The sequence below is a fragment of the Vitis riparia genome, chromosome 19, assembly GCF_004353265.1.
Source record: "Vitis riparia cultivar Riparia Gloire de Montpellier isolate 1030 chromosome 19, EGFV_Vit.rip_1.0, whole genome shotgun sequence".
Lineage (NCBI taxonomy): Eukaryota > Viridiplantae > Streptophyta > Magnoliopsida > Vitales > Vitaceae > Vitis > Vitis riparia.
Window position 1 is genome coordinate 3,374,083 of NC_048449.1, and position 25,365 is coordinate 3,399,447.

Genomic DNA, 25,365 nt, shown 5'->3' on the forward strand with positions numbered 1-25,365 from the left:
ATATAGTTGGACATTGTGATATATGTAGTTAAACATGTTGACATATGTAGTTGGACATTTGAAATATGTAGTTGGACAATTTGATATATGTTAATATAAATTTAAATGTAGCTTCACGATAGCAGGTTTCTAATTGAATGACAAAGTTATTCTAAAGTTATCAATAATATTACTATGGACTTTCTAAGCAACAAATTATTTGTGGACATACTTGAAAGTTGTGTATATTCTAAACTTATCAAACTTAATATGGATTTAACAGGTATCAAGTTGATTTTGTATAAAATTATTGAAAGTTGTGTCCACAATTGACAATTTAAATTTAACTTAATTGTCGTCAAATTGTTTGGTGCACAAATTTGAAGGTAATTAAATCCACCGTATTCACAAAATACTTTAACGTAACTACTATCAAGTTAATTATGAACAAACTTAAAGTTTGTTAAGTCTATGTCTATTCCAAAGTATCGTATTTAATCTGGACTTACAAGTATCAAGTTGATTTTGTATAGACCCATATGAAGTTATGTCTATAGTTGACATTTTAACCTGAATTTAACTATTGTCAAGTTATTTTGTGTGCAAACTTAAAGGTAGATAAGTCCACAATCTTCACAGAATACCTGAACATAACTACTATCAAGTTAACTATGAATAAACTTGAAAGAAGTTAAATTCAAGTTTATTCCATAGTTATCATATTTAATCTTAACTTAATAGATATCGAATTTATTTTGTATAGATGTATGGCATCGAGTCTATTTGATCATATCCTTTTTTAACTCCATTTTTCATGTTGTAAATGATATTTAAAAATTTAAAATTTCGAACTTATTTAAATATTTATTACATCTCATTAAAGGTTTGAAAATATTCAATAAATAAAAAATGAAAGAAAAATATATGAAAAAAAAGAAGAATAAACATACATTATTTATCCAACTATAACTTTAAACACTATAAACTAAAAAAATTTGAAGAGAATTTGTGTGTTAAATTTGAAAAGACATATTGAAAAAGAGAGAAATCAGACTAACCAAAGAAAATAGTTTGACGGAAAATGTGTTGAAAAAAAGTACATTTTTCAAAAAGAGAAAATGTGTTGAAAAAGAATAAAAATGGTGACGGGGGAAAGTAATAGTTCGGACTTCGGAGGGAAAATGGGTGGGGCTAGGGGTATTTTGTCTGAAACAGGTCACTTTTGAGGTTATTAAAAGTAGGAGGTTACTTTTGCAATTATAAGGGAATTTTGTCCCTTTTAAACGGTTATCCTCAATAGTATTACCCTTTTCTACCTCCGAACTCTCTGCTCCCAATTCCATCACTGCCTCTGCCTGTGGGGTTTTGGGTTTGGTTTGGGGTATTTGAATCTGGGCTTTTGTGTCGAAGGTGATTGGAGGAGAAATGTGGGAGTTGGGAGATGATAATGTGAGAGAGATATAAGATGGGTTTTTTCCTTTCAAGGGAATGACCTTTTCCTTTCTGTGACTTTGAATTGTTCTTAGTTCAAAAAATATAAAAACCCTGATCTTTTTTTATTTGGAGAAGCTAGTGGGGTGCCATTTGGAGGAGAAGGGAGTGTTGGAAGTGGCTGAATCGATTGGAAAATGTCACTATGCCAGTTTCCGCTCTCCATTTTCTTAAGACATGTAAAAAAAAGTTCATTCTAGGGTGAATTTCAGTGGGATTGCAGTTCGGAAGTTTTACCGGTTTTTGGGGAAATGCCGAAAGAATAGTGATATTTTCAGGTTCATTCAACAGCCCATTTCCCTTAGGAGATCTGCTTTATCATCAATCAATTCTTCAGGTTTTGCAAATGATTTGGAGAATATCAACATACAATAATTCTTGTGATTGTTTCACAGGTGAACCTGGAGAGTCTGCCTAACTGGGAGGAGAAGCAGATGTTCAAAGAGTAGGCGTAGCTGTTGATTGCATTCAGGGTGCTCTTCATTAAAAAGCATTCCTGAAATATTTGTTAAGATATGTGAATTTCTATCAATAGGCTATAGCATGTTAATTTGTCACGACATGTAACTGAATCTATGTTGGATTCCACATCGTGTTAATTTGTCATGACATGTAACTGAATCTATGTTAGCCTAATCGTTTTAAGATATAACAATTATGATTGTTGTTACTTGTAGTTGAATCTATATTAGTCTAATCTTATATTTGAAAACACCAACGTGGGGAAAGTTACAGGGCCCGGTTCTGATCCACGATGAAGAGAGGGGTTTGGTGGGATTAAGAAAAAAAAAAGAGCATGGAAGTCATGGATGCATTCAATTTTCTTTTTAAACAAACAGACCCATATAGTGAATTAGCTTGTAGCCAGAAATGAAAACTGTACCAGAAAAGGTTTTGAATATTTGTGTATGCATATTGAATGAGTAGGTGTAGACCATATCAGAAGGTACTCATCAAATATTCTACTCACTTAAAAAAATAATCCAAGCATACATGTGGAAAAGAGATGGAATTCTTTCCAAACATCTGTTTTTCAGTTGATGGAATGACAAATTTTTGAATAATTTAGTCCCCAATTTGTGAAGAACTGTGATTTATACTTTTCTCCACCGAAGGAGAAAAATGAAGTCCATTATATCATCACAGTCTGTTTTCCTCACTTGTGAGAGGAAGAATGGGCTGATTAGGAGCTGTTGCCTCACCCATGATTCTCCACCACCGTCTACGGCCAGAATATAAAGAATAATGGCAGAAGCTGACTAGGACAGTAACCTTTCCTTTTATCCCAAGCTGACTAAGAAGATTATTCTCTATAATGGAAAAGTAGATTTAAAGCACTAAATTTTCACAATCATAGCAAAATTATATATATATTTAATATATAATATTTAATATATATATAATTTTATTTTTTCTTTACGTGTGCTTCTAATTCATAATATGACAACAACTTTGACTTTTAATATTAAATAATTACTTTTACAAATAGTTCTACCAAAAAAATTGGATAAATTAATAATCTCCTATAAATAATAAAACCTTCTGTTCTTAGCTTGGGTTCGTGTGACAAGGCCCAGCACCAGTGGCTACTGCCTATTTCTTGGCGCCTATTTGATCGCTTGGTCATCATCCAAACATAAAGTGGTATGAACCAAATCAGGGTAACGTGAGGTAGTGGGGCCACTGAATCCCACTCGACATCGCCTCTGGATATCAATGCCACAACTTAGCTGTCACGTGGAAATTGACTACCACTTTGTCACGGAACGTCTTCTTATTCGACGGTTAGGATTTCTATTTTCTATTTCCCTCTCGTCTTTGTCTTCTTCCCTCTGATTCATCACCTCTTCCGTCTCATAACATTACCGGAGGAGCAGAGGGTTTGGTCTGTCCTCATATTTATGCTTGTAGAAAAAAAAAAATATGGTGAGGAAATGGGATTATGGTTTGGAAATTTATGATAAAGAGGAGCACTCAAAGAAGCAAAGGACAAGTTAAAGAAGCGAGTTGAAGAGCTAACATGGCGACTAGAATTTGAAAAGCACTTGAGGCTACATTCTCTATCAACAAACAGTCAAAATTAGCATGCACAGTGAATATCTGAAAAATGCAAAGGGTTATATATTGTCATGCACAAGCAGTCAAAATTTTGATGAAGGTATTAGAATACATGAGTTTCTTTGTGGATGGCTGCCAAGTCATCTTCCCACTTGATGCTGATGAATTTCACTGTCCCAGCTCAATGTAGGGCCAGGCTGGCCAAGATTCCTAGATGGTCGACAATTCATTAGTACTTATTTGGCCCTGAAAATATAAGACCCAAAGTTGCAGGCTCGGCAAGCACATCTCTTATTAATTATACTACATTCTGATTAACTGCCCCATCCCATGCTCATTCCAAATTCCACCTCAACTTTCGAAGGTTTCAGAAAAAGTCAAAAAGCAGATAGTTCAAACGCAGCTTTTTTGGGAGAATTATGTTTTGATGGGCAATTTGGGAATAATAACATTTTCGGAACCCAAATGCAAGATATGCCCACTGTTTGGAAAAATATTAAAGGAAACATGCATTCTGGTCTGAGGTGTTATTTCATACCGAAAATGCCCCTCCATTGTTCATCGTCCCTGTGAAAGGTCCCGATATTTCCTACCAGCCCACGCAGGATGCAAAATCTGTCCAATTTTTTTTTTTTTTTTTTTTTTTAAAAACATAAGATGCTATTTGGTAATCTGATCATGATTTGCAGGCAAAGGTTGGATTTTTCAGCATGGCTCAAAAATCGTGGATTTAGGGTTTGTGAAATTTAAATCCAATGGCCCAAAATCAAAGAGCCCTAGATCAGATCAAGAAAACACATGGAGGAAAAAAAAAGCACTTTTTTTTTGTTTTTCTTGGGGGTTTTGCATGGATTTTGTCGGAAATCAAACGAGGATGGATTTTCTCGGAAATCAAACGAGGATGAATTTTCCCGGAAATCGAATGGGGGATGGATTTTCTTGGGAATCAAACGGGGGTTGCAAAAAAAAAAAAAAAAATAACTTGATTAGATTAGTACCTGCGAGGATTGAGAATGGCAGAGGAAAAAATAGGGCTTTTTTCAGGGATTCTCTCGTCTGGAGGCCAATTTCAGAAAATGGCCTCGGAAATCAAACGAGGATGGATTTTCTCGGAAATCAAACGAGGATGGATTTTCCCGGAAATCGAATGGGGGTGGATTTTCTTGGGAATCAAACGGGGGTTGCAAAAAAAATAATAATAACTTGATTATATTAGTATCTGCGAGGATTGAGAATAGCAGAGGAAAAAATAGGGCTTTTTTAGGGATTCTCTCGTCTGGAGGCCAACTTCAGAAAAGGGCTCCTTGATGCCCGAGTGAGAGACGGTGGCTGCTGACAGGGACAACTAAAGGGCAATTTTGGAATAGCATTTTAAAACAGTAGATAGTGCATGTTTCCTTTAATATTTTTCCAAACAGTGGACATATCTTGGATTATGAAAAGTTCTTTTTAGTATCTAACAACTTTTTTATTTTTTATTATTTTTTTAATAAAAGGCAATTTTGAAATAGCATTTTAAAACAGTAGATAGTGCATGTTTCCTTTAATATTTTTCCAAACAGTGGACATATCTTGGATTATGGAAAGTTGGGTTCCGAAAATGTTATTATTCCCAAATTGATCCATCAAAACATAATTCTTTTTTTTTTTTTGGGTATCTAACAGCTTTTTTATTTTTTATTTTTATTTTTTAAAAAAAGCATCTCTGTATACTACCTGGGCACCTGGGTGGCTAAGTTCTATCAACGGGGTTGGTAGTACTTTCGACGTCTATATATGAAGGTGCAGTTTACTTAGTAGCTTAGCACTGGGTTTCACCATGAATGCTTTGAAGAAAGTGATAGCTATCTTACTCTCTCTCTCGCTGATTCTGATCACCCCGGCTCTGGCGAGAGGTTCTAGGATTCTTAGCAGCTCGAAGGAGGGGCCTCTTGTGGGAGGTTCTGGGGTTTATGGCAGCTCTAAAAAGGAGGGAGTAATGGCACGGGGGCCTGTTCCACCATCTTCTTCTAATCCTTGCACTCGCAGCGGCGTTGGCAATGGAAACGATCAGCCCTGCCCCCATCCACTCATCCATGATGATGATGATGATGATGATGGTTGATGCCCATACTATGGACGGTTGCTTTATAAGATTGATCTCTTTTCTGTTGTGAACAAGAAGTATGATGATGATGTTGTTATGTGCTTGTGTTATCACTTGATCTTCTATTTTTAATATGTTGCATATTAATTCATAGTGCATGAGGTGTGTTACGTTTCAAGGATTTTTCTGCCCCCATCCACTCATCCATGGTGATGATGATGATGGATGATGCCCATACTATGGACGGTTGCTTTATGAGATTGATCTCTTTTCTATTGTGAACGAGGAAGAATGATAATGGTGATGATGTTGTTATGTGTTTGTGTTATGCACTTGATCTTCTATTTTTAATATGTTGCATATTAACTCATTGTGCATGAGGTGCGTTACGTTTCAAGGATTTTTTTGCCCCCCATCTACTCATCCATGATGATGATGATGATGGATGATGCCCATATTATGAACAGTTGCTTTATGAGATTGATCTCTTTTCTATTGTGAACGAAGAAGTATGATGATGATGATGTTGTTATGTGCTTGTGTTATGCATTTGATCTTCTATTTTTAATATGTTGCATATTAACTCATTGTGCATGAGGTGCGTTACATTTCAAGGATTTTTCTGCCCCCCATCCACTCATCCATCATGATGATGATGATGGATGATGCCCATACTATGGACGGATGTTTTATGAGATTGATCTCTTTTCTATCATGAACGAAGAAGTATGATGATGATGATGTTGTTATGTTCTTGTGTTATGTACTTGATCTTCTATTTTTAATATATTGCATATTAGCTCATTGTGCATGAGGTGCGATACATTTCAAGGATTTTTATTTTTATCAGGAAAGGGAATAAGAAATAAATTTCTTTATATTGCACATTATCAGTCTGTACGATCCGATTTTTTAAAAACATCGCTATTTTTCAACACGTTGAAGGCCACGTCACCCTCCCCTTTGTAAAATTATTCATTTTGCTTTTCTTTGTCATTCTCTTTGGTTGATTTATACCTTCAGATTGTACCAAAGTTTCTACATCTGCAATTTTGCAGGCGTTGGGCTTCAAATTTTCCGTGTTTTCTTTTCTTTGTCATTCTTTTTGGTTGATTTGTACCTGCAGATTGTACCAAGTTGAGATCGGCGATTCAGGCGTTGGGCTTCAATTTTCCTTCGTTTTTCTTTTCTCTGTTATTCTCTTTTGGTTGATTTATAACTTCAGATTGTAACAAGTTGAGATCGGCGTCTCAGATCTCCAATTTTGCAGGCGTCTTAGTACAAAAAGAAAAAAAAACCCTAGAAAACTTACAGAAACACTCCACATCTTACCATTATCTATAGAATTACCCTTTTCTACCTTTCAACTCTCTGCTCCCAATCCCATCACTGCCTCTGCCCGTGGGGTTTGTGGGTTTGGTTTTGGGTATTCGAATCGGGGCTTTTTTGTGTCGAAGGTGATTGGAAGAGAAATGTGGGAGTTGGGAGATGATAATGTGGCAGAGATATGAGATGGGTTTTGTCCTTTCAAGGGAATGACCTTTTCCTTTCTGTGATTTTGAATTGTTCTTAGTTCAAAAAATATAGAAACCCTGATCTTTTTTTTATTTGGAGAAGCTAGAAGGATCTTTCTTTTGGGGCATGGACACTAACACCCATTGTTTATTACCCAGCTACCATATAAAAGTCACGGGGCTGGATTCTCCCGTGAATACTTGGCTAGAAATTTATGTTTAGTTTTCTTTGACGCGGTCATGCCTTATGAATTGAGGTCAGCAATTCCGGCTCATGAAAAATTTTGAGTTTGGTCCTTGGAGAGGGGTTTTGGAATTGAACTTCAATTGTGGATTAGTCTCTGCAACCAGGAGTGTTTGGAATCTCAAAAATGATAAAGAAAGAACAGACCAACATGGTCTGTGGGCACTTTTCTTGACGCGGTCATGCCTTATGAATTGAGGTCAGCATGAAAAGTTTTGAGTTTGGTTCCTTGGACAGGGTTTTGGAATTGAACTTCAATTGTAGATTAGTCTCTGCAACTAGGAGTGTTTGGAATCGCAGAAATGAAAAAGAAACAACAACCAACATGGTCTGTGGCACTTTTCTTGACGCGGTCATGCCTTATGAATTGAGGTCAACAATTCCGGCTCATGAAAATTTTGAGTTTGGTCCTTGGACAGGGGTTTTGGAATTGAACTTCAATTGTAGATTAGTCTCTGCAACTAGGAGTGTTTGGAATCGCAGAAAATGAAAAAGAAACAACAGACCAACATGGTCTGTGGCACTTTTCTTGACAATCTTTGTTGTTGCTGATTCCTGGCTTGTGGAGCGCTTAAACCACCGCATAAGTAATGTAAGTGGCATTTAGTGGGAAATGCTTGTATAATTATCTTATAATACAATTTTTAAAATTTAAGCGAAATAATAAAAAGTAATGAAAAAAAAAATTATTTGAAAATATCTTATTTTTATTTTTAAGAAGAAAAAATAAAAAATAAAAATATTTTTTAGTTTTCATTTAGATAAGAGGAAGTCTGGAGAACGGGTTCCAAACGGCCCGTGGAGTGGCATTGGATGTGTTTTCAAGAACGGAAAAAAATTGTTCTCAAATTCATATTTATTCTTAAAAAAAAAAAGGGTTATTCTTCAGAGAAGTGTTTTTAAAATCTGTGATGAAAAATTTTGTAGAAAGTTTTCCAAAAGGGCGTCCATGAATTTCCATGGAAGTTGGGTGTACGTTAAAGTCACAAAAACGTGTAAAAATCAATGAAAAATGGAATCATGTGAGTAGCACATGAGTTGGCATGACAGTAAACTTTAAGCTTACACATCACACAGATCCATCTGGCCCTGCTCCCTGCGTATGGATCTCCCTTTTTGGCTCTTCTCAAGCTACTCAAAAATTGTCTTAGTACATAAAAAACCCTAAAAAAGTTACGGAAACATCCCACATCTTACCATTATCTACAGAAATACCTTTTTGTACCTCTCAGCACAGCTCCCAATCTCATCACTGACCCCCTGTGGGGTTAGTGGGTTTGGTTTTGGGTATTTGAATCTGGGCCTTTTGTGTTGAAGGTGATTGGAGGAGAAATGTGGGATATGGGAGATGATAATGTGAGAGAGATATGAGATGGGTTTTGTCCTTTCAAGGGAATGACCTTTTCCTTTCTGTGATTTTGAAAAAAAAAAACCCTGATCTTTTTTGATTTGGAGAAGTAGCGGGGTGCCATTTGGAGGAGAAGGGAGTGTTGAAAGTTGTTGAATTGATTGGAAAATGCCACTATGCGAGTTTCCACTCTCCATTTTCTCAAGACTTGTAAAAAAAGTTCATTCTAGGGTGAATTTCAGTGCGATTACCGGTTTTTGGGGAAATGACGAAAGAATAGTGATATTTTCAGGTTAATTCAACAACCCATTTCCCCTCTTGTCTATTTCTTGGTCTCTCCAAGTTTATTTCAGGGCATGTACACTAAGACCCATATTAGAGAATTCATTATAATAGATTTTCTTTCTATTTTTAAATTCTTCTAATTAATTGTAATTTCCTATTTTTGTGTTTTGGGCTAATTCTATGATTGTTTCCTATTTTTGTGTTTTGGGTAGATTGTTTTCTATTTTTGTGTTTTAGGTTTGTATATATATATTCATTCTTAATAAATGAAAAAGTGAAGTCATTGTTTCTCAACAATCCTCTCTCTACTTCAACATGGTATCAAAAGCCTAATCTTCTTGAGCGTATTTTCTTCCTTTTTTTTTCCCTTCTCCTCAATGGCTTCCGGTGCATCCTTCTCTTCCACCAACGATCCTATCACCATCCAAAACTCCCAAGATCCTCAACATCCCCTCTTGACAATCAATCTCTCCAATATCACCAAATTGTCATCCACCAATTATCTCACATGGAGTCTTCAAATCCAATCTCTTCTTGAAGGTTATCAGTCAGATTTATAGAATTCTAGAATATGGTTCTTGCTCCTTTCTGCATTGTTCTTGTTTGATCTTGTGTGCCTTTTATAATTGTTAAATAAAGGTGTAAAAAATTGAAACTAGGATTGAGATATTAAGAAATGAAGCTTATTTATAAATGAAGGTACATATTAACCAATATTAACTAAGTCTTATTATTTAGAAAGGATTTTAAGTTAATTTTCTCAAACAATTTTAATACTTAAAAATAATTTAATTTAAAATCAATTTAAGTCATTGAAAGAATATGTTTTATTAAATATTTAGAAATTTTTGTTTTTTATATAAGAGTTTATAATTTATGTTATTGGTGAGAAAAGAAAGAGCAAATCTGTTCAATTTGGAAGTCACTTGTTTTACATGCTTAGCCATCAGCTGCTTGGTCGCCGAGAAAATGTAGGAAATGGGAAAGAATTTAATTTTGAATCCTAGTGTCATTTATAATGCGGTATATCTTAGTTATGCTGAATATTATCAGCAGGAAAATCGGGTAAAATAAAGGAACTGAAATATTGGTTGTGTTGTATTTCTTACTTCATTTCCTTTCAGAGAAAATGTAAGAAGATTTACTTTGTTGTTATTTGTTGTATTTTTAATCATGTTTTGTTTGGTTATTATGGACATGTAGGGAAAGAAATTTCTTGAATCATTAGTGTTTGCTGTCTTGTAAATTTTAATTGTAGTCTGTTTTCGTTTCTCAGAAAATGTTGCAAAACAAGGAAAATTTATTGAACCAGTATTCTTATTCGTTCTTTTCTTTTCAGTGAGAACTTCTTAGTTCCTAGGAAAATGTAGGAAAGGAATAGAAATGTCTTGGATTTGTTTTTGCTGTTTGTCTTGTTGGTTTTCTGTAAATTATATTCTGTTTGATTGCTGAGAAGAATTAGGATAAGGAATTCAAATTTCGGGGTTTTGCATTCTTTGGGACATGAGGAGATAAAAATCCTTAGTCATGTGAGCAAATAAAACAGAACTGGTTGGATTAACAGAGCTGAAACCTTAATTTGCCTTTTGAGATTAAATTTGTAGTTACCTTTAAAAGAAAAATCGAATTGAGCTTTCGTTATTTTAATCCCAAAATAATGGACAGCTTAAGTTTTAGAAATTTATAGTCCATAGTTTCCTCCAAAACCAAATGGGGAGGTAGGGTGGTTTCAAATTCTTGTCTTTCCCCATCTGCTGTAGTTTTAAATTGATAGCTAATGCTATCCCATAAATGTAAGAGTTGAACTCCAATCAGCTCAGTCAATGAAAATTGATTGTCATTCTTTCTGTTTCCTTCTGAATTTGGGGATGTGATCTGGGGTTCCCTTTAGCTGATTGAGGCAATGCCTTAAGTTAGAGTCTCTTCAACATTTCTCATTTTCTGGATGGTATTGGTAATTTGGTAGGCAATACTTTTTAGAGGAAGGATTTGTTGATACCAAATTATGTTTTAATTGGATGTGGAATTATTCATTTTTAATTGTTTTCTAACAATTTTTTTTCCCTTTTAATATGATTGCAAACTTCAGTCTTTTAAAGAGCCCTTTCAGGTTGAAGTATGTTTTACCTGTAAATTTAGTGAAAATGCTCTGAGCGTGGTGGTCTGCTCTCTCTCTCTCTCACATCTGCTTACATTCCTCTTGTTATCTTGGCACTCTGATGTGTGTGGAGAACATGTTGAACAAAATATGTCGTGGGTTTAGTTGTGACATATGTGTCAGGACGCATGTCTGAGAGGAGTTTCTGACAAAGATAAGAAGATGTTTATAGTTCATGAAAAGTTCCATTGGATGTCTTCATCCTCTGTTTCTCTGTTACAAGTATATTTCTAAATGAGTGTAGTGCATGTCTAGTAAGCTAATTTACTTGTAATATTTGAGCCTGAGGTAGTTGATATAGAGAAATTAACATCTTTGTAGTTTAGCCATGACCCAATTGTTGAAGAAGCTGATGTGTAGGCTGTAAATATGCAGGTTGATAGTTCTTTCCTAATTATATTCTTGCTATAAATATGCAGGCTAATATGTAGGCCAATAATTTTCCTAGAATGGTGGCCAGACTAATTTGATAGTTTTCTAGAATAATTTCATAGAGCTTTATATATATCCCTATTGTAATCTTAGTATTTGTATGAATAAAATTTAAATTTCTCCGCATGGTATTAGAGCTGGTTAGAGTTATGCTCTAAGGGTGTTTTTTTCCCTTTTTGTTGGCTAGGGGGAGTGGTGTGGGCTATTCTATGGTAGAATCTGGTGTCCTTCATCGCCCTCTTACTCTTCCTTCATTCTGAAGACTTTCTTTTCTTATCTTTGATCTGCTTTATCTAGATTTTCCCTTCGAAAAACTTGGCCTCAATTGCCTAGTATCTCTCTCAGATTTCTAGTTTTTGTTACCCAGAAATTTTTTACTACAACCTATGGCATTAATATTTTAACTTCCTTTTCTGTTGTCCTTGCTGTTGTTTATCACCTTGTCCAAACTCATGATCAATGTATCTTCTTCCCAAACCACAGTCAGTCAGTGACCCTTACTTTTCCTACTGAAAATATTCCCAAATCACAACCTGCAAACTCAATGGCCACACTTTTCTTAGATGGTCAAAATCTGCCAAGTTATTCATTAAAAGCAAAAAGAAGATGGGCGATTTGTTAGAGAAAGTTCCCATTCCTAAGGATGATGATCCTAAGTTTGAGACTTGGGAAGCTGAAAATTCCATGATCATGCCTTGGTTGCTTCATTCTATACAACCAGAAATCAGCAAACCACTTCCCTTCCTTTCAACGGCTAAGGAGATTTGGGAAGCTATGACTCATTCATATTCAAAGGTGGGGATAAAGGCTCAAGTTTATGACTTAAAGAATTAAATTCACTGTATGAAGCAATAGTTGTTATCTGTGACGGAGTATTATGATATGCTAGAAGGCTTATGACTAGAACTGGACCACTATCAACAATTCATAATGGAATCTGTTGCTGTTCAACTGCAGAAGTTGATTGAAGAAGACAAGAATTTTGCCTTCCTGGCTGGTTTAAATCCTGAACTAGATCAAGGGTTCGAGTTCTAGGAAAAGAACCTTTTCCCTCAATGAAAGAAGCTCTGCCTATGTACATGCAGGAGAGAGTTGTTGGATTGTGATGTTGGAAAAACCATACATTGAGAATTTGGCTCTTGCAATTCCCAAATCCAATAATTATTATACACTGAGAAGTAAGGAGGAAGGAGATTGAATGATTGAATGAAAATAGCACTAGGTGGTGTGAGTTTTGTACCAAACTTCAACATACACAAGAGACCTATCGGAAGATTCATGGAAAGCCCTCTCCCATTGGGAAAAATGAGGGAAAACAAGAGCAGGCTGGCCAGAGACAAAATCAGGTTTTTTCTTTTAGTGGATAACAAGGAAGAAACTTCTATGGGTGGTCAAGAGTTTGGAGGATCTAATGAGGAACTACCAGAAAAATTAAAGTGCTTACTAGACCAAATGAACACTTCCATGTCTATGTGCTCCTATGGTCAACAAGGTGATATCTCTAAAGACCAGTTGGTCAGGGTGAACATTCGGAAGTGTGTTCTCAGTAAGTGGCACATGGTCTTGGGTTTAAATCCTGTCAGTAATGATACCCTGAATTTACCCAGTGCTGGTTGTTGTGGGGCGGTCAACACTCTTGAGTTTTGGGTCCTCATAGAGAGTCCTAAGGGCATGACCATGAAAGGTTCTTCAGTTATCCAAAATAAAAATAAAAATTCTAAAGGATTAATTACTTTTTCAGTTTGTTATTCTGACCCTTGGATTCCCAAGTGGTGGATTGGGTGCACAGCACTTGAATTTCTATATGAAGGTATTTTTTTCATGTTACAAGCACTTAGATTCCTGAATCCAACCTATTGGCAGCTTTGGTAAAGCTCTATCTTCCTTGGACACTCTTGTCAACTGACCATACTAACTGAAAAGGGTCAAGAACCATCAAAAACCTTTCAGAAAATCCTTGATTGCAGCAGCTCTCCCTGAGACAAAAAGAATTAAAAAAAGACATGCAATACTTAAAACCATCTCTTTTGGATGGTTTAGAAGGAAAGAAATAGGATTGTATTCGAAAATGAGGAGTTTTCAGTTTAAAGAATCAATTATTATTATTTTTTTTTTTGTAGTTATTGATCTTGGACTAAGTTGTTTATAGACATAGGTCCTTTATCTTTAATCAACTTTTTTTATCAGATGGGTACTAGATGAGGGTGGGTAAGCTTTTTGTATCCCCTCTTCTTTTTGGCTTATGTCTTGAGGTGCCTCTTGTAAACTCCTTATATGGTTTGGGCTGACCTTTGGGTGCCCTTTACTCTTTATATATAATATACTTTTGTATTTTTACTTATATAAAAAAAAAACCTTATTAACATTTTACTTTTTAAACCAGAAAAATATATCACAGCTTAGAAATGAGATGTTCTGATGGTTGTTTTTCTTTGATAAGCTAAATTTCCGAGCATGAATAATTTTTTCCCTCATAAGTGAGATATTCTTAGAATATAGAGTTATCAAACCTATCTTTTCTGTTCAGTAGTAAGTCTCTCACATATCCTTGGCTTGAAAATTGTTGTTATTTATTTATTTTTGTAAATAATCTCCATTTTCAGTTCTCATTCATACCTGATCATCTACCTTTTGTAGGAATAAACGACCAGAATTTACTGCATGGTTGGCTGAAATAAAACAGGTATTCTACTTTGCTGTCTGCTTATCTCCTATGATACCAAAAACATGTTCTCTGTGGGGAACATAAAGATGTGAACTTCGTGAATAGTGATGTCCTGGAATGCATCCTTTCTTACATTAAGATGTGGACTTTTTATCAATTCGTATGTTAATTGATCACACATATTGATTGATGAACTATGAAGAAACACTTTGAAACGTCCAGAGTTGTGTGTGCACAAGTCCCGTTGATTTTGGTTGTGAAATTTTGGAAATCAGACCCACTTATGGGTGTCCACACAATGATGTGGCACATGCATCAAATACAAGTTATAAAATTTGATTTTAACAGAGCGTAGGAGACCAAAAGTGGTTCTTTTGCTAGCCCTTTCCTTATCTCTATAACTGGCATTAATTATTATGTCTTTTGTCTTGATTCTGAAAATTGCAATCTGATTTCGGCCTCAGCAGACTGGACATAATTTTTTTTGTAAGATTGATATGGTTTCATGGTAAGGTCTCTTAGGAGATCTGCTTTATCATCAATCAATTCTTCAGGTTTTGCAAATGATTTGGAGAATATCAACTTATAATAATTCTTCTGATTGTTTCACAGGTGAACCTGGAGAGTCTGCCTAACTGGGAGGAGAAGCAGGTGTTCTAAGAGTAAGCGTAGCTGTTGATTGCATTCAGGGTGCTCTTCATTAAAAAGCATTCCTGAAATATTAGTTAAGATATGTGAACTTCAGATAAGAAAATTCTATTTAAATTAAGACTATCTTATATCAAACTGTGTTACTCTGTGTACAGATTTATGGAGGACCATAACACAGCTACCTTTCCTTCCAAAAAGTAAGGCTCTCCAGCACTGGTTCACATGTTTTTTTTTTCATTCTGTATTAAAGAGTTTGTGTTTGTTGGCCTTTCAAAGAATAACATCTGGTTTGAAATAAGAAATATCTGGAATGACTGAATGACAATGGCAATACCCAAAATGGGTTTAAATAGATTACATGATTGAGAAAATTTGAATTCGAACTAGTATCAAAGATATCAAATCTAATAAATCCACAGGGATGTAACACCTGAATATTCTTCTATTAAGCTGTATCCTAATCAAATCCATTTAGATGTGAATCAATACCAAATGATATGTTGTTTGCTAGTAGTCCACACCATAGGTCAACTCTGTCAAATTTCCATTTATTCCATGTTCCCCCTCAAATTGATGCCAACTGATCTCTCATCTTCTTCAACCTAAGAATTTAAACATGGTACTGGTATGTGCAGTTTCATTAAGGCCAGTAGCAAAAATCATCTCTTCTACATCGTTTAATCTCTTTAAACTACAGCTGATTGGGGTCATCTTTAACACAATAGAGTCTCCTCTTGATATATTAAATTATCTTGTGGGGAATGTTCACCTCTTTTTTCTTGTGTGTTTACAGAAAAGCAAAAATCTTTTATCCCCATATTTGCTACTCATTTTGATATGACGACCAGTATGATGCACATGAACATATTCTGAAGGTATAAATCAACACATGATGTCACAGATGACAAAAATTTGTTTCAATGTTTGTGGTTGCATGTATTATAATATTGATGCTTATTATAGACCAAAGATGGAAAGGGAAGTGAAAAAAGGTTCCAAGAAAGCTCTGGAAACTGAACGTACTGTATTCAATGATGAAGAACAACAATGGTATGTTCTAGTGCATGCTGCATTCTTTGAATTATTATAAAGTTTAAAGTAATCAGGTACCATATTGTCATCTGAAGAAAAGGTGCTAAGAGGAGGATTCATGCTTTCAGATATTGTTTCATAAATATTGCCTCTAGTACATCTATGCTTTCAGTGGGATTTTTGTGTTCACTTGCTTTCTATGCGTTTATGTTGGTCTTTGGTTCAAGTTATAATTATGTTTTCTTCAGTATATCTATGGTTTCATAAATACTTTCTTCAGTGTATCTAAACTTTTAGTGGGGTTTTCGTGTTCACTTGCTTTCTATTTGTTCATGTTGGTCATTGGTTCAAGTTAAAATACTGAACATTTGAATAATGGTACTCTTTGAAGTAATAAAAAATGGTAAGAGTGTTTGGCGCTTCGTATATAATTTGTTGATTAACATTTAATTTGCTTTTTTAGTTTTCTGTTAAACGCTGTTCTCCCTATCCTTGATGAGAGGGCGCTTTGCAGAACATGGTAAAGGAATTACTTTTTCTTATCCCATTCTTAACCTTGATCCTGAAATTGTGAAAGGTTGCTGAATTGGATGCCTCTTGTTTTATAAAGCAGGAAACAGTTCTTTCTGAGGGTAGGTTTGGTTTTACAATGTCTTATGTGAAAAATTATATTCCCTTTAAAGGGGTCTCCAGTCAGCTTTGTGTGAATATACAAGGGGATGAAGAAATTACTTGTTTACTTTTATTTTTTAAATACTGGGAAAAACGAATGATCAAAATGTACAGGATAATTTTCTCTACCCTGCAAGCAAAGAACCTCATGGAAAATTGAAAACACAAGCTTCAAGGTGTGAGGTCCTCAAGTCTGCACTGTTTCTCATAAAAGTAACTAAGTTTCTGTCAAAAAAATCAGTTGAGGGATATTTTAGTTGTAAAATTTATAACATTGTAGTCTCTTAAATCAATCATCTAGGTCCTTCTCTAGACATGATTCAGTTGGAATTGGGAATTTTATTTCACTTATTTTCACTGGGAGCGAAAAACTTTCTTTTGAATAGCCTAGGCATGTAAAATTTTATTGTAAGCTTCCTTGCCTGGACTGGGTCTGTTTTCCCAAACCTTTACAACTATTACATTACATAGTTTCATCTACTTTTCAGGTTAGAACTGCTACGAGAACGTGAAAGATACAAGGAAGAACAAGTGGAGGAATTAAAACACTCTATGCAGAGTGGAATGTTTAGTTTTTACTTCAATATTCCTCCAGGCTCCTGCTATAATTATATCTTGCTTCTGGCCCTTGAGGTCTGGCTCAATGGTAAAGGGCTGGAGTGGGTTTATGGGAGGTTCAGGTTTAAGTTCCAATGTTAACAAGAAACGAAAACTATATTTTGCTTGTGATAAAAGAATCCACTGGCAATTATGATTTCTCATCTCTGTTATTTCATTTGAACTCCCAGGCACAGGCAATGAAAGAGCAAGCTCAGCTCAGGGAAGAGATGGCTTACCAGTACAAAGTTGGCAACTCTGAAGTGAGCTCAATCACCCAATTCTTGGAGTGATTTCCAATCATTTCTGCTTATTGTTCTTATTCTGTGCCCATTTCTATCAATAGGCTGCAGCTGCCATCCAGAGAAGATTGGACCCAGATGTTGCTATGTAAAAGAGCAGCTGGCCATAGTCTTGGGATGGTAATTCCGTCATGCTTGGAACACCTTGCATTAGGATGTAATGTTTGTATGGATCCCTTCTGTTAGGCTTACTAAGGGGATCTATTTGGACTTCTTTCCTCCTATATAGAAAATACAGCAGGGTTCAAACTTATGTTCTAGGTGCGACTATTTTGGTGCTCCTTTCCCAGTTTTGTTTGAACTGCTTCCGTGCCACATGAAATACTGATTTCAATTGCTCCTTCGGGCTTAACCTCTTATTGGAAGAGATAGTGTGTCGTATTTTTTCTGGGTTCCACAGCATGTTAATTTGTCATGACATGTAACATTGTTTGGTTGCCAAGAAAATGAAGGTAAACGGAAGAAATCGAAGTTCCATATATATATGTGTGTAGAAAGACATGGCAACTGGTGATGTCCTTGTGAAATAAATTCAGCTTGTCCATCTCTTCACAAGGCGGATCTGTTTGGCTTGTTAGAACCCCATCCCATGTGTGGAATACCAATCATTCTCTTACTTGTCTCTATTGATTATTTGGATAATTGTTAGATTCATGCTTGATGGATTCTTTATAGGTTGGGGATTGTTTTAAAATGTGATGAATCTGTCCTAACATTTGAATGAGAAAAAAGTACTATTGTTGTTTGGTTGTGATAGAAAATAGGAAGGAAAAGAGAGATTCATTCATTGTGTAGAAAGCATCTTGCTTGATGTCCATTCATGTAATTCTTGATGTTCTTATTCATGGGTGATGCCAAACTTGAAAATGATTGATCTTCTTCCTTCTCTGAAGGAATATTTTGGATTCCCTTGCAATTATACCATACCGACTCATAATTTGACCCGTGACAGTGTATGATAAAATCTTGACTGTTCAATGACGGCTCATAAAAAGAAAGAGACGGAGATAGAAAAAATTGAACTTGACTACAAAGCAATAGACCCTTTTGGATCCATAAAAATTTGGGATCAAAAAACACTTTTGGTAAAAAAAATAAAAATAAAAATGGATTGTTGAAGTGGATAATAAAATCTTAAGCCTAGCTTGGGAAGTCATTTTTAAAATATTTATGTTTTGGAAATTTGAAATGTTTTTAGTCTATTTTTTATATTTTTAAATAGGCTTTAAAAATAATTTTTACATATTAATATTCATATTTGAATTATTATTATTTTTAAAATAAGTGAAAATAATTAAAATTAATTAAAATATGTTATCTAAAAACATTATGTTATTTAAATATATCATTTTTTTGTTTTTACAAATAGTCAAATGTATTTTATTTTTATATTTTTTGTCTTATAAAACAAAAAATTATTTTAAAAAACAATCATCGATTTATTCATTAATCTAGGATAAGTATATAGAAATAAGAGTTAAATTTGAAAAAATAGAAAAAAATACCAACACCTTGTGGTACGATACTAGAAAAAATGCTACTTTATAGTAGAATAAGTAATCATTTCTTTGAATTAGGTTAATCACATATTAATGAAATGTCAAATGAATGGAGAGTCGAGATTCAGAGCCTTAAAGAAAAACCTTCAAAGACCATGATGTGCTGCTTGGTCAATTAGTTTACACAAAAAATAAGATTAGGCATTCATTATATATTTATATGTCAAGAAAGGTATTAAAAGCCGGCAAATTGGCAAGTTAATTTGTCATGACATATATGGTCAATTAGCTTGTATGCGTATTGAATGAGTAGATGTAGACCATATCAGAAGGTACTCATCAAACATTCTACTCACTTAAAAAAAATAATCCAAGAATACATGTGGAAAAGAGATGGAATGACAAATTGTTGAATAATTTGGTCCCCACTTTGTGAAGAACTGTGATTTATACTTTTCTCCACCGAAGGACAAAAATGAAGTCCATTATATCATCACAGTCTGTTTTCCTCACTTGTGAGAGGAAGAATGGGCTGATTAGGAACTGTTGCCTCACCCGTGATTCTCCACCACCGTCTACGGCCAGGATATAAAGAATAATGGCACAAGCTGCCTAGGACAGTAACCTTTCCTTTTATCCCAAGCTGACTAAGAAGATTAAAGCACTAAATTTTAAGAAAAGATTTAAATATTTATCTTTACGTGCTTCTAATTCATAATATGACAACAACTTTGACTTTTAATATTAAATAATTACTTTTACAAATGGTTCTACCAAAAAAATTAGATAAATTAATAATCTCCTATAAATAATAAAACCTTCTGTTCTTAGCTTGGGTTCGTGTGACAAGGCGCAGCACCAGTGGCTACTGCCTATTTCTTGGCACCAAATCAGAGTAACGTGAGGTAGTGGGGCCACTGAATCCCACTCGACGTCGCCTCTCGATATCAATGCCACTACTTAGCTGTCACGTGGAAATTGACTACCACTTAGTCCGGGAACGTCTTCTTATTCGACGGTTAGGATTTCTATTTTCTATTTCCCTGTCGTCTTTGTCTTCTTCCCTCTGATTCATCACCTCTTCCGTCTCATAACATTAGAGGTGGAACAGAGGGTTTGGTCTGTTCTCATATTTATGCTTGTAGAAAAAAAAAATATGGTGAGGTTAAAAATTTGAAATGGGATTATGGTTTGGAAATTTATGATAAAGAGGAGCACTCAAAGAAGCAAAGGACAAACTAGAGAAGCGAGTTGAAGAGCAAAGGACAAGCTACAGTCAAAATCAAAATGCACGGTGAATATCTGAAAAGTGCAAAGGATACATTGTCATATGCTTGTTCAACAACCTATCTAGAAGCGGTAAACTAAAAATTTTGGTGAAGACATTAGAATACATGAGTTTCTCTGTGGATGGATGCCAACTCACCTTCCTACCTGTACTTGATGCTGATGAATTTCACTGTCCCAGCTCAATGTAGAGCACCGACCATAGTTCAAATTCTCCGGCGGGAAATTGGGCGATCCGAACAAGCAGGCGTGCTTCTTCGACCTCGCCGACGACTCCAAGATGCAGGGTTCTAACTCTGTATTTTTCATTTTTGTGGCCTTTGATCCTTTCATCTGATCTTCTCCACAATTTCTACTCCAACTCGGGTATCGGACCGGTACCGGCCATGGTCTCGACCGAGATTTTGAACCCTGCGGGCCCCGCCGCCACCGACCTAATCCAGAGGGTTGTCAAAACGTTAGACTTCTGTATAAAGGTGCTGTATGCTATATCCCATACACTTAGCACTCACCATGAATGCGTTGAAGAAAATGATGGCTATCTCACTCTCTCTCTGGTTGATTCTGATCACCCCGGCTCTGGTGGGAGGTTCTAGGATTCATAGCAGCTCGAAGGAAGCGGCTCTTGTGGGAGGTTCTGGGGTTTATGGCAGCTCTAAAGAGGCGGTAGTAATGGCACGGGGGCCTGTTCCATCATCTTCTTCTTCTCCTTGCACTCACATCGGCATTGGCAATGGAAATGATCGGCCCTGCCGCCGCCATCCATGATGATGATGATGATGATGATGGATGATGCCCATACTACGGAAAAGAAAAGGACTTTCTCGAATATCTAGTGTTTGCTGTCTTGTAAATTAATTTTAATTGCAGTCTGTTTTCGTTTCTCTGAAAATGTTACAAAACAAGGAAAATTTATTGAACCAGTATTCTTATTTGTTCTTTTCTTTTCAATGTGCACTTCTTAGTTTCTAGGAAAATGTAGGAAAGGAATAGAAATGTCTTGGATTTGTTCTTGTTTGTTTTCTGTAAATTATATTCTGTTTGATTGCTGAGAAGAATTAGGATAAGGAATTCAAATATCAGGGTTTTGCATTCTTTGGGACATGAGGAGTTAAAAATCCTTAGTCATGTGAGCAAATAAAATAGAACTGGTTGGATTAACAGAGCTGAACTTTTAATTTACTTTTTGATCCCAAAATAATGGACAGCTCAAGTTTTAGAAATTTATAGTCCATGGTTTCCTCCAAAACCAAATAGGGAGGAAGGGGTAGTTTCAAATTTTTGTCCTTCTGAATTGAACTCCAATCAGCTCAGTCAATGAGAATTGATTGTCATTCTTTATCCGTTTCCTTCTGAATTTGGGGATGTGATCTGGGGTTCCCTTTTAGCTGATTGAGGCAATGCCTTAAGTTAGAGTCTCTTCAACATTTCTCATTTGCTGGATGGTATTGGTAGGCAATACTTTTAAGAGGAAGGCTTTGTTGATACCAAATTATGTTTTAATTGGATGTGGAATTATTCATTTTTAATTGTTTTCTAACAATTTTTTTCCCTCTTAATATGATTGCAAACTCCAGTCTTTTAAAGAGCCCTTTCAGGTTGAAGTATGTTTTTAGCTGTAAAGTTAGTGAAAATGCTCTGAGCGTGTTGGTCTGCTCTCTCTCTCTCTCTCACACACACATCTGCTTACATTCCTCTTGTTATCTTGGCACTCTGATGTGTGTGGAGAACATGTTGAACAAAATATGTCATGGGTTTAGGTGTGACATATGTGTCAGGACGCATGTCTGAGAGGAGCTTCCGACAAAGATAAGAAGATGTTTATAGTTCATGAAGAGTTCCATTGGATGTCTTCATCCTCTGTTTCTCTGTTACAAGTATATTTCTAAATGAGTGTAGTGCATGCCTAGTAAGCTAATTTGTATATTTGACCCTGAGGTAGTTGATATAGAGAAATTAACATCTTGGGAGTTTAGCCATGGCCCAATTGTTGAAAATATGCAAGCTGATGTGCAGGCTGTAAATATGCAGGTTGATAGTTCTTTCCTAATTGTATTATTGCTATAAATGTGCAAGCTAATATGTAGGCCGTAAATTTTCCTCGAATGATGACCAGACTAATTTGATAGTTTTCTAGAATAATTTCATAGAGCTGTATATATATCCCTATTGTAATCTTAGTATATGTATGAATAAAATTTAAATTTCTCCTTATGGTATTAGAGCTGGTTAGAGTTATGCCCTAAGGGGTTTTTTTTTTTTTTTCTTTTTTGTTGGCCGGGGGGAGTGGTATGGGCTATTCTATGGTAGAATCTGGTGGCCCTCATCGCCCTCTTACTCTGCCTTCATTGTGAAGACTTTCTTTTCTTATAATTGATTAGCGTTATCTAGATTTTCCCTTTGAAAAACTTGACTTCAATTGCCTAGTATCTCTCTCAGATTTCTGGTTTTTGTTACCAGAAATTTTTTCCTACAACCTATGGCATTAATATTTAAACTTCCTTTTCTGTAGCCCTTGCTGTCCTTTATCACCTTATCCAAAGTCATGATCAATTTATCTTCTTCCCAAACCACAGTCAGTCACTACCCTTACTTTTCCTACTGAAAATCCTGATTCCCAAATCACAACCTGCAAACTCAATGGCCACACTTGTCTTGGATGGTCACAATCTGCCAAGTTATTCATCAAAAGCAAAAAGAAGATGGGCAATTTGTTAGAGAAAGTTCCCATTCCTAAGGATGATGATCCTAAGTTTGAGACATGGGAAGCTGAAAATTCCATGATCATGCCTTGGTTGCTTCATTCTATGCAACCAAAAATCAGCAAATCACTTCTCTTCCTTTCAACAGCTAAGGAGATTTGGGAAGTTATGACATTCATATTCAAAGGTGGAGATAAAGGCTCAAGTTTATGACTTAAAGAATTAAATTCACTCTATGAAGCAATGGTTGTTATCTGTGACAGAGTATTATGATATGCTAGAAGGCATATGACTAGAACTAGACCACTATCAACAATTCATAATGGAATCTGTTGCTGTTCAACTGCAGAAGTTGATTGAAGAAGACAAGAATTTTGCCTTCCTGGCTGGTTTAAATCCTGAACTAGATCAAGGGTTCGAGTTCTAGGAAAAGCACTTACTTCTTATTAATTAAATATTTTAATTGTTTTTGTTAATTTTTTGTAAGGTAATTTACCTATGAAAAGAACCTTTTCCCTCAATGAAAGAAGCATTTGCCTATGTACATGCAGAAGAGAGTTGTTAGATTGTGATGTTGGAAAAACCATACATCGAGAATTTGGCTCTTGCAACTCCCAAATCCAATAATTATTATACAACTGAGAAGCAAGAAGGAAGGAGATCAAATGATTGAATGAAAATAGCACTAGGTGGTGTGATTTTTGTACCAAACCTCAACATGCACGAGAGACCTATCGGAAGATTCATGGAAAGCCCTATTCCATTGGAAAAAATGATGGAAAATGAGAGCAGTGTAGCCAGAATCAAAATCAGGTTTTTCAGTGGATAACAAGAAGGAAGAAACTTCTATGGGTAGTCAAGAGTTTGGAGGATTTAATAAGGAACAACTGGAAACATTAAAGGGCTAACTACACCAAATGAACACTTCCATGTCTATGTGCTCCTATGTTCAACAAGGTGATATCTCTAAAGGCTTAATTACTTTTTCAGTTTGTTATTCTGACCCTTGAATTCCCAAGTGGTGGATTGGGTGCACAACACCTGAATTTCTATATGAAGGTATTTTTTTTCATGTTACGAGTGCTTAGTTTCCTGAATCCAACCTATTGGCAGCTTTGGTAAAGCTCTATCTTCCTTGGACACTCTTGTCAACTTACCATACCAACTATAAGGGTCGAGAACCATGGAAAACCTTTCAGAAAATCCTTGATTGCAGCAGCTTCAAATTGGAGAACCTTACGCTCCCCCTGAGACAAAAAGAATTAAAAAAGACATGCAATACTTATTGACATCTTACTTTTGAAACCAGAAAAATATATCACAGCTTAGAAATGAGAAATTTGATGGTTCTTTTTCTTTGATAGGCTAAATTTCCAAGCATGAATAATTTTTTCCCTCATAAGTGAGATATTAACCAGTTTATGTTACAAATATTACTTCCTAACTGTTCATATGTGCTAGTGTCTCCGGAATTCTATCTTCCCTCTGTCCATACCCTTCTACGGGTTATATACCCATTAAGGGGGTCAAGGGGAGAGGTATTGTTTTATAGGTTATATATATCCAATTAATTTTGCTTCCAGGCAACATTCAAGCCTTATTCCTTGAGGCTCATCTCAATGCAAGCCTCATGGAAAATTGGAAACACAAGCTTCAAGGTGTGAAGTCCTCAAGTCTGCACTGTTTCTCATAAAAGTAACTAAGTTTCTGTCAAAAAAATCAGTCAAGGAATAGTTTAGTTGTAAAATTTAGTAACATTCTAGTCTCATAAAGCTATCATCTAGTTCCTTCTCTAGACGTGATTCAGTTGGAATTTAGAATTGTATTTCACTTATTTTCACTGGGAGCGAAAATTTTGTTTTAAATAGCCCGGCATGTAAAATTTTATTGTAAGCTTCCTTGCCTGGACTGGGTCTGTTTTCCCAAACCTTTACAACTATTACATTACATAGTTTCATCTACTTTTCAGGTTAGAACTGCTATGAGAATGTGAAAGATACAAGGAAGAACAATGGTAAAGGGCTGGAGTGGGTTAATGGGAGGTTCAGGTTTAAGTTCCAATGTTAACAAGAAACGAAAACTATATTTTGCTTGTGATAAAAAAATCCACTGGCAATTATGATTTCTCATCTTTTTTATTTCATTTGAACTCCCAGGCACAGGCAATGAAAGAGCAAGCTCAGCTCAGGGAAGAGATGGCTTACCAGTACAAAGTTGGCAACTTTGAGGTGAGCTTAATGACCCAATTCCTTGAGGGATTTCCAATCATTTTCTGCTTATTGTTCTTAATCATTGCCCATTTATATCAATAGGCTGCAGCTGCCATCCAGAGAAGATTGGACCCAGATGTTGCTATGTAAAAG

At 35.5% G+C, this 25,365-nt stretch overlaps 1 protein-coding gene across 9 annotated transcripts; it reads left to right on the forward strand.

Moving 5' to 3' along the window:
* Nucleotides 1-1,404: 1,404 nt before the first annotated feature.
* Nucleotides 1,405-25,098, forward strand: LOC117908888. 9 transcript variants are annotated; one of them, XR_004650282.1, is made up of 8 exons: nt 8,640-9,012; nt 14,233-14,278; nt 14,873-14,922; nt 15,067-15,108; nt 15,705-15,786; nt 15,875-15,961; nt 17,104-17,475; nt 17,559-18,301. XR_004650282.1 is itself a non-coding variant. In XM_034822705.1 (7 exons), the coding sequence occupies exons 2-6, from the start codon at nt 1,905-1,907 to the stop codon at nt 17,472-17,474; spliced, it is 369 nt and encodes a 122-aa protein (XP_034678596.1). In that variant the 5' UTR covers nt 1,406-1,748; nt 1,866-1,904; the 3' UTR covers nt 17,475; nt 17,559-18,301. The 9 variants fall into 9 exon arrangements, 6 of the variants coding, with proteins under 6 accessions (XP_034678596.1, XP_034678599.1, XP_034678597.1 ...); XR_004650283.1 differs by lacking the exons at nt 8,640-9,012; nt 14,233-14,278; nt 14,873-14,922 and adding exons at nt 1,406-1,748; nt 1,866-1,915; XM_034822705.1 differs by lacking the exons at nt 8,640-9,012; nt 14,233-14,278; nt 14,873-14,922; nt 15,705-15,786 and adding exons at nt 1,406-1,748; nt 1,866-1,915 and having other exon boundaries at nt 17,104-17,261; nt 17,404-17,475.
* Nucleotides 25,099-25,365: the final 267 nt, after the last annotated feature.

Coding starts and splice junctions, on each gene's coding strand:
- LOC117908888 (XM_034822704.1), top strand. CDS start 15,804: ATGTCACAGATGACAAAAATTTGTTTCAATGTTTGTGGTTGCATGTAT. Junction 15,962..17,103: donor AATGATGAAGAACAACAATG/GTATGTTCTAGT, acceptor TCTACTTTTCAG/GTTAGAACTGCTACGAGAAC. Junction 17,262..17,403: donor CCTTGAGGTCTGGCTCAATG/GTAAAGGGCTGG, acceptor TTGAACTCCCAG/GCACAGGCAATGAAAGAGCA.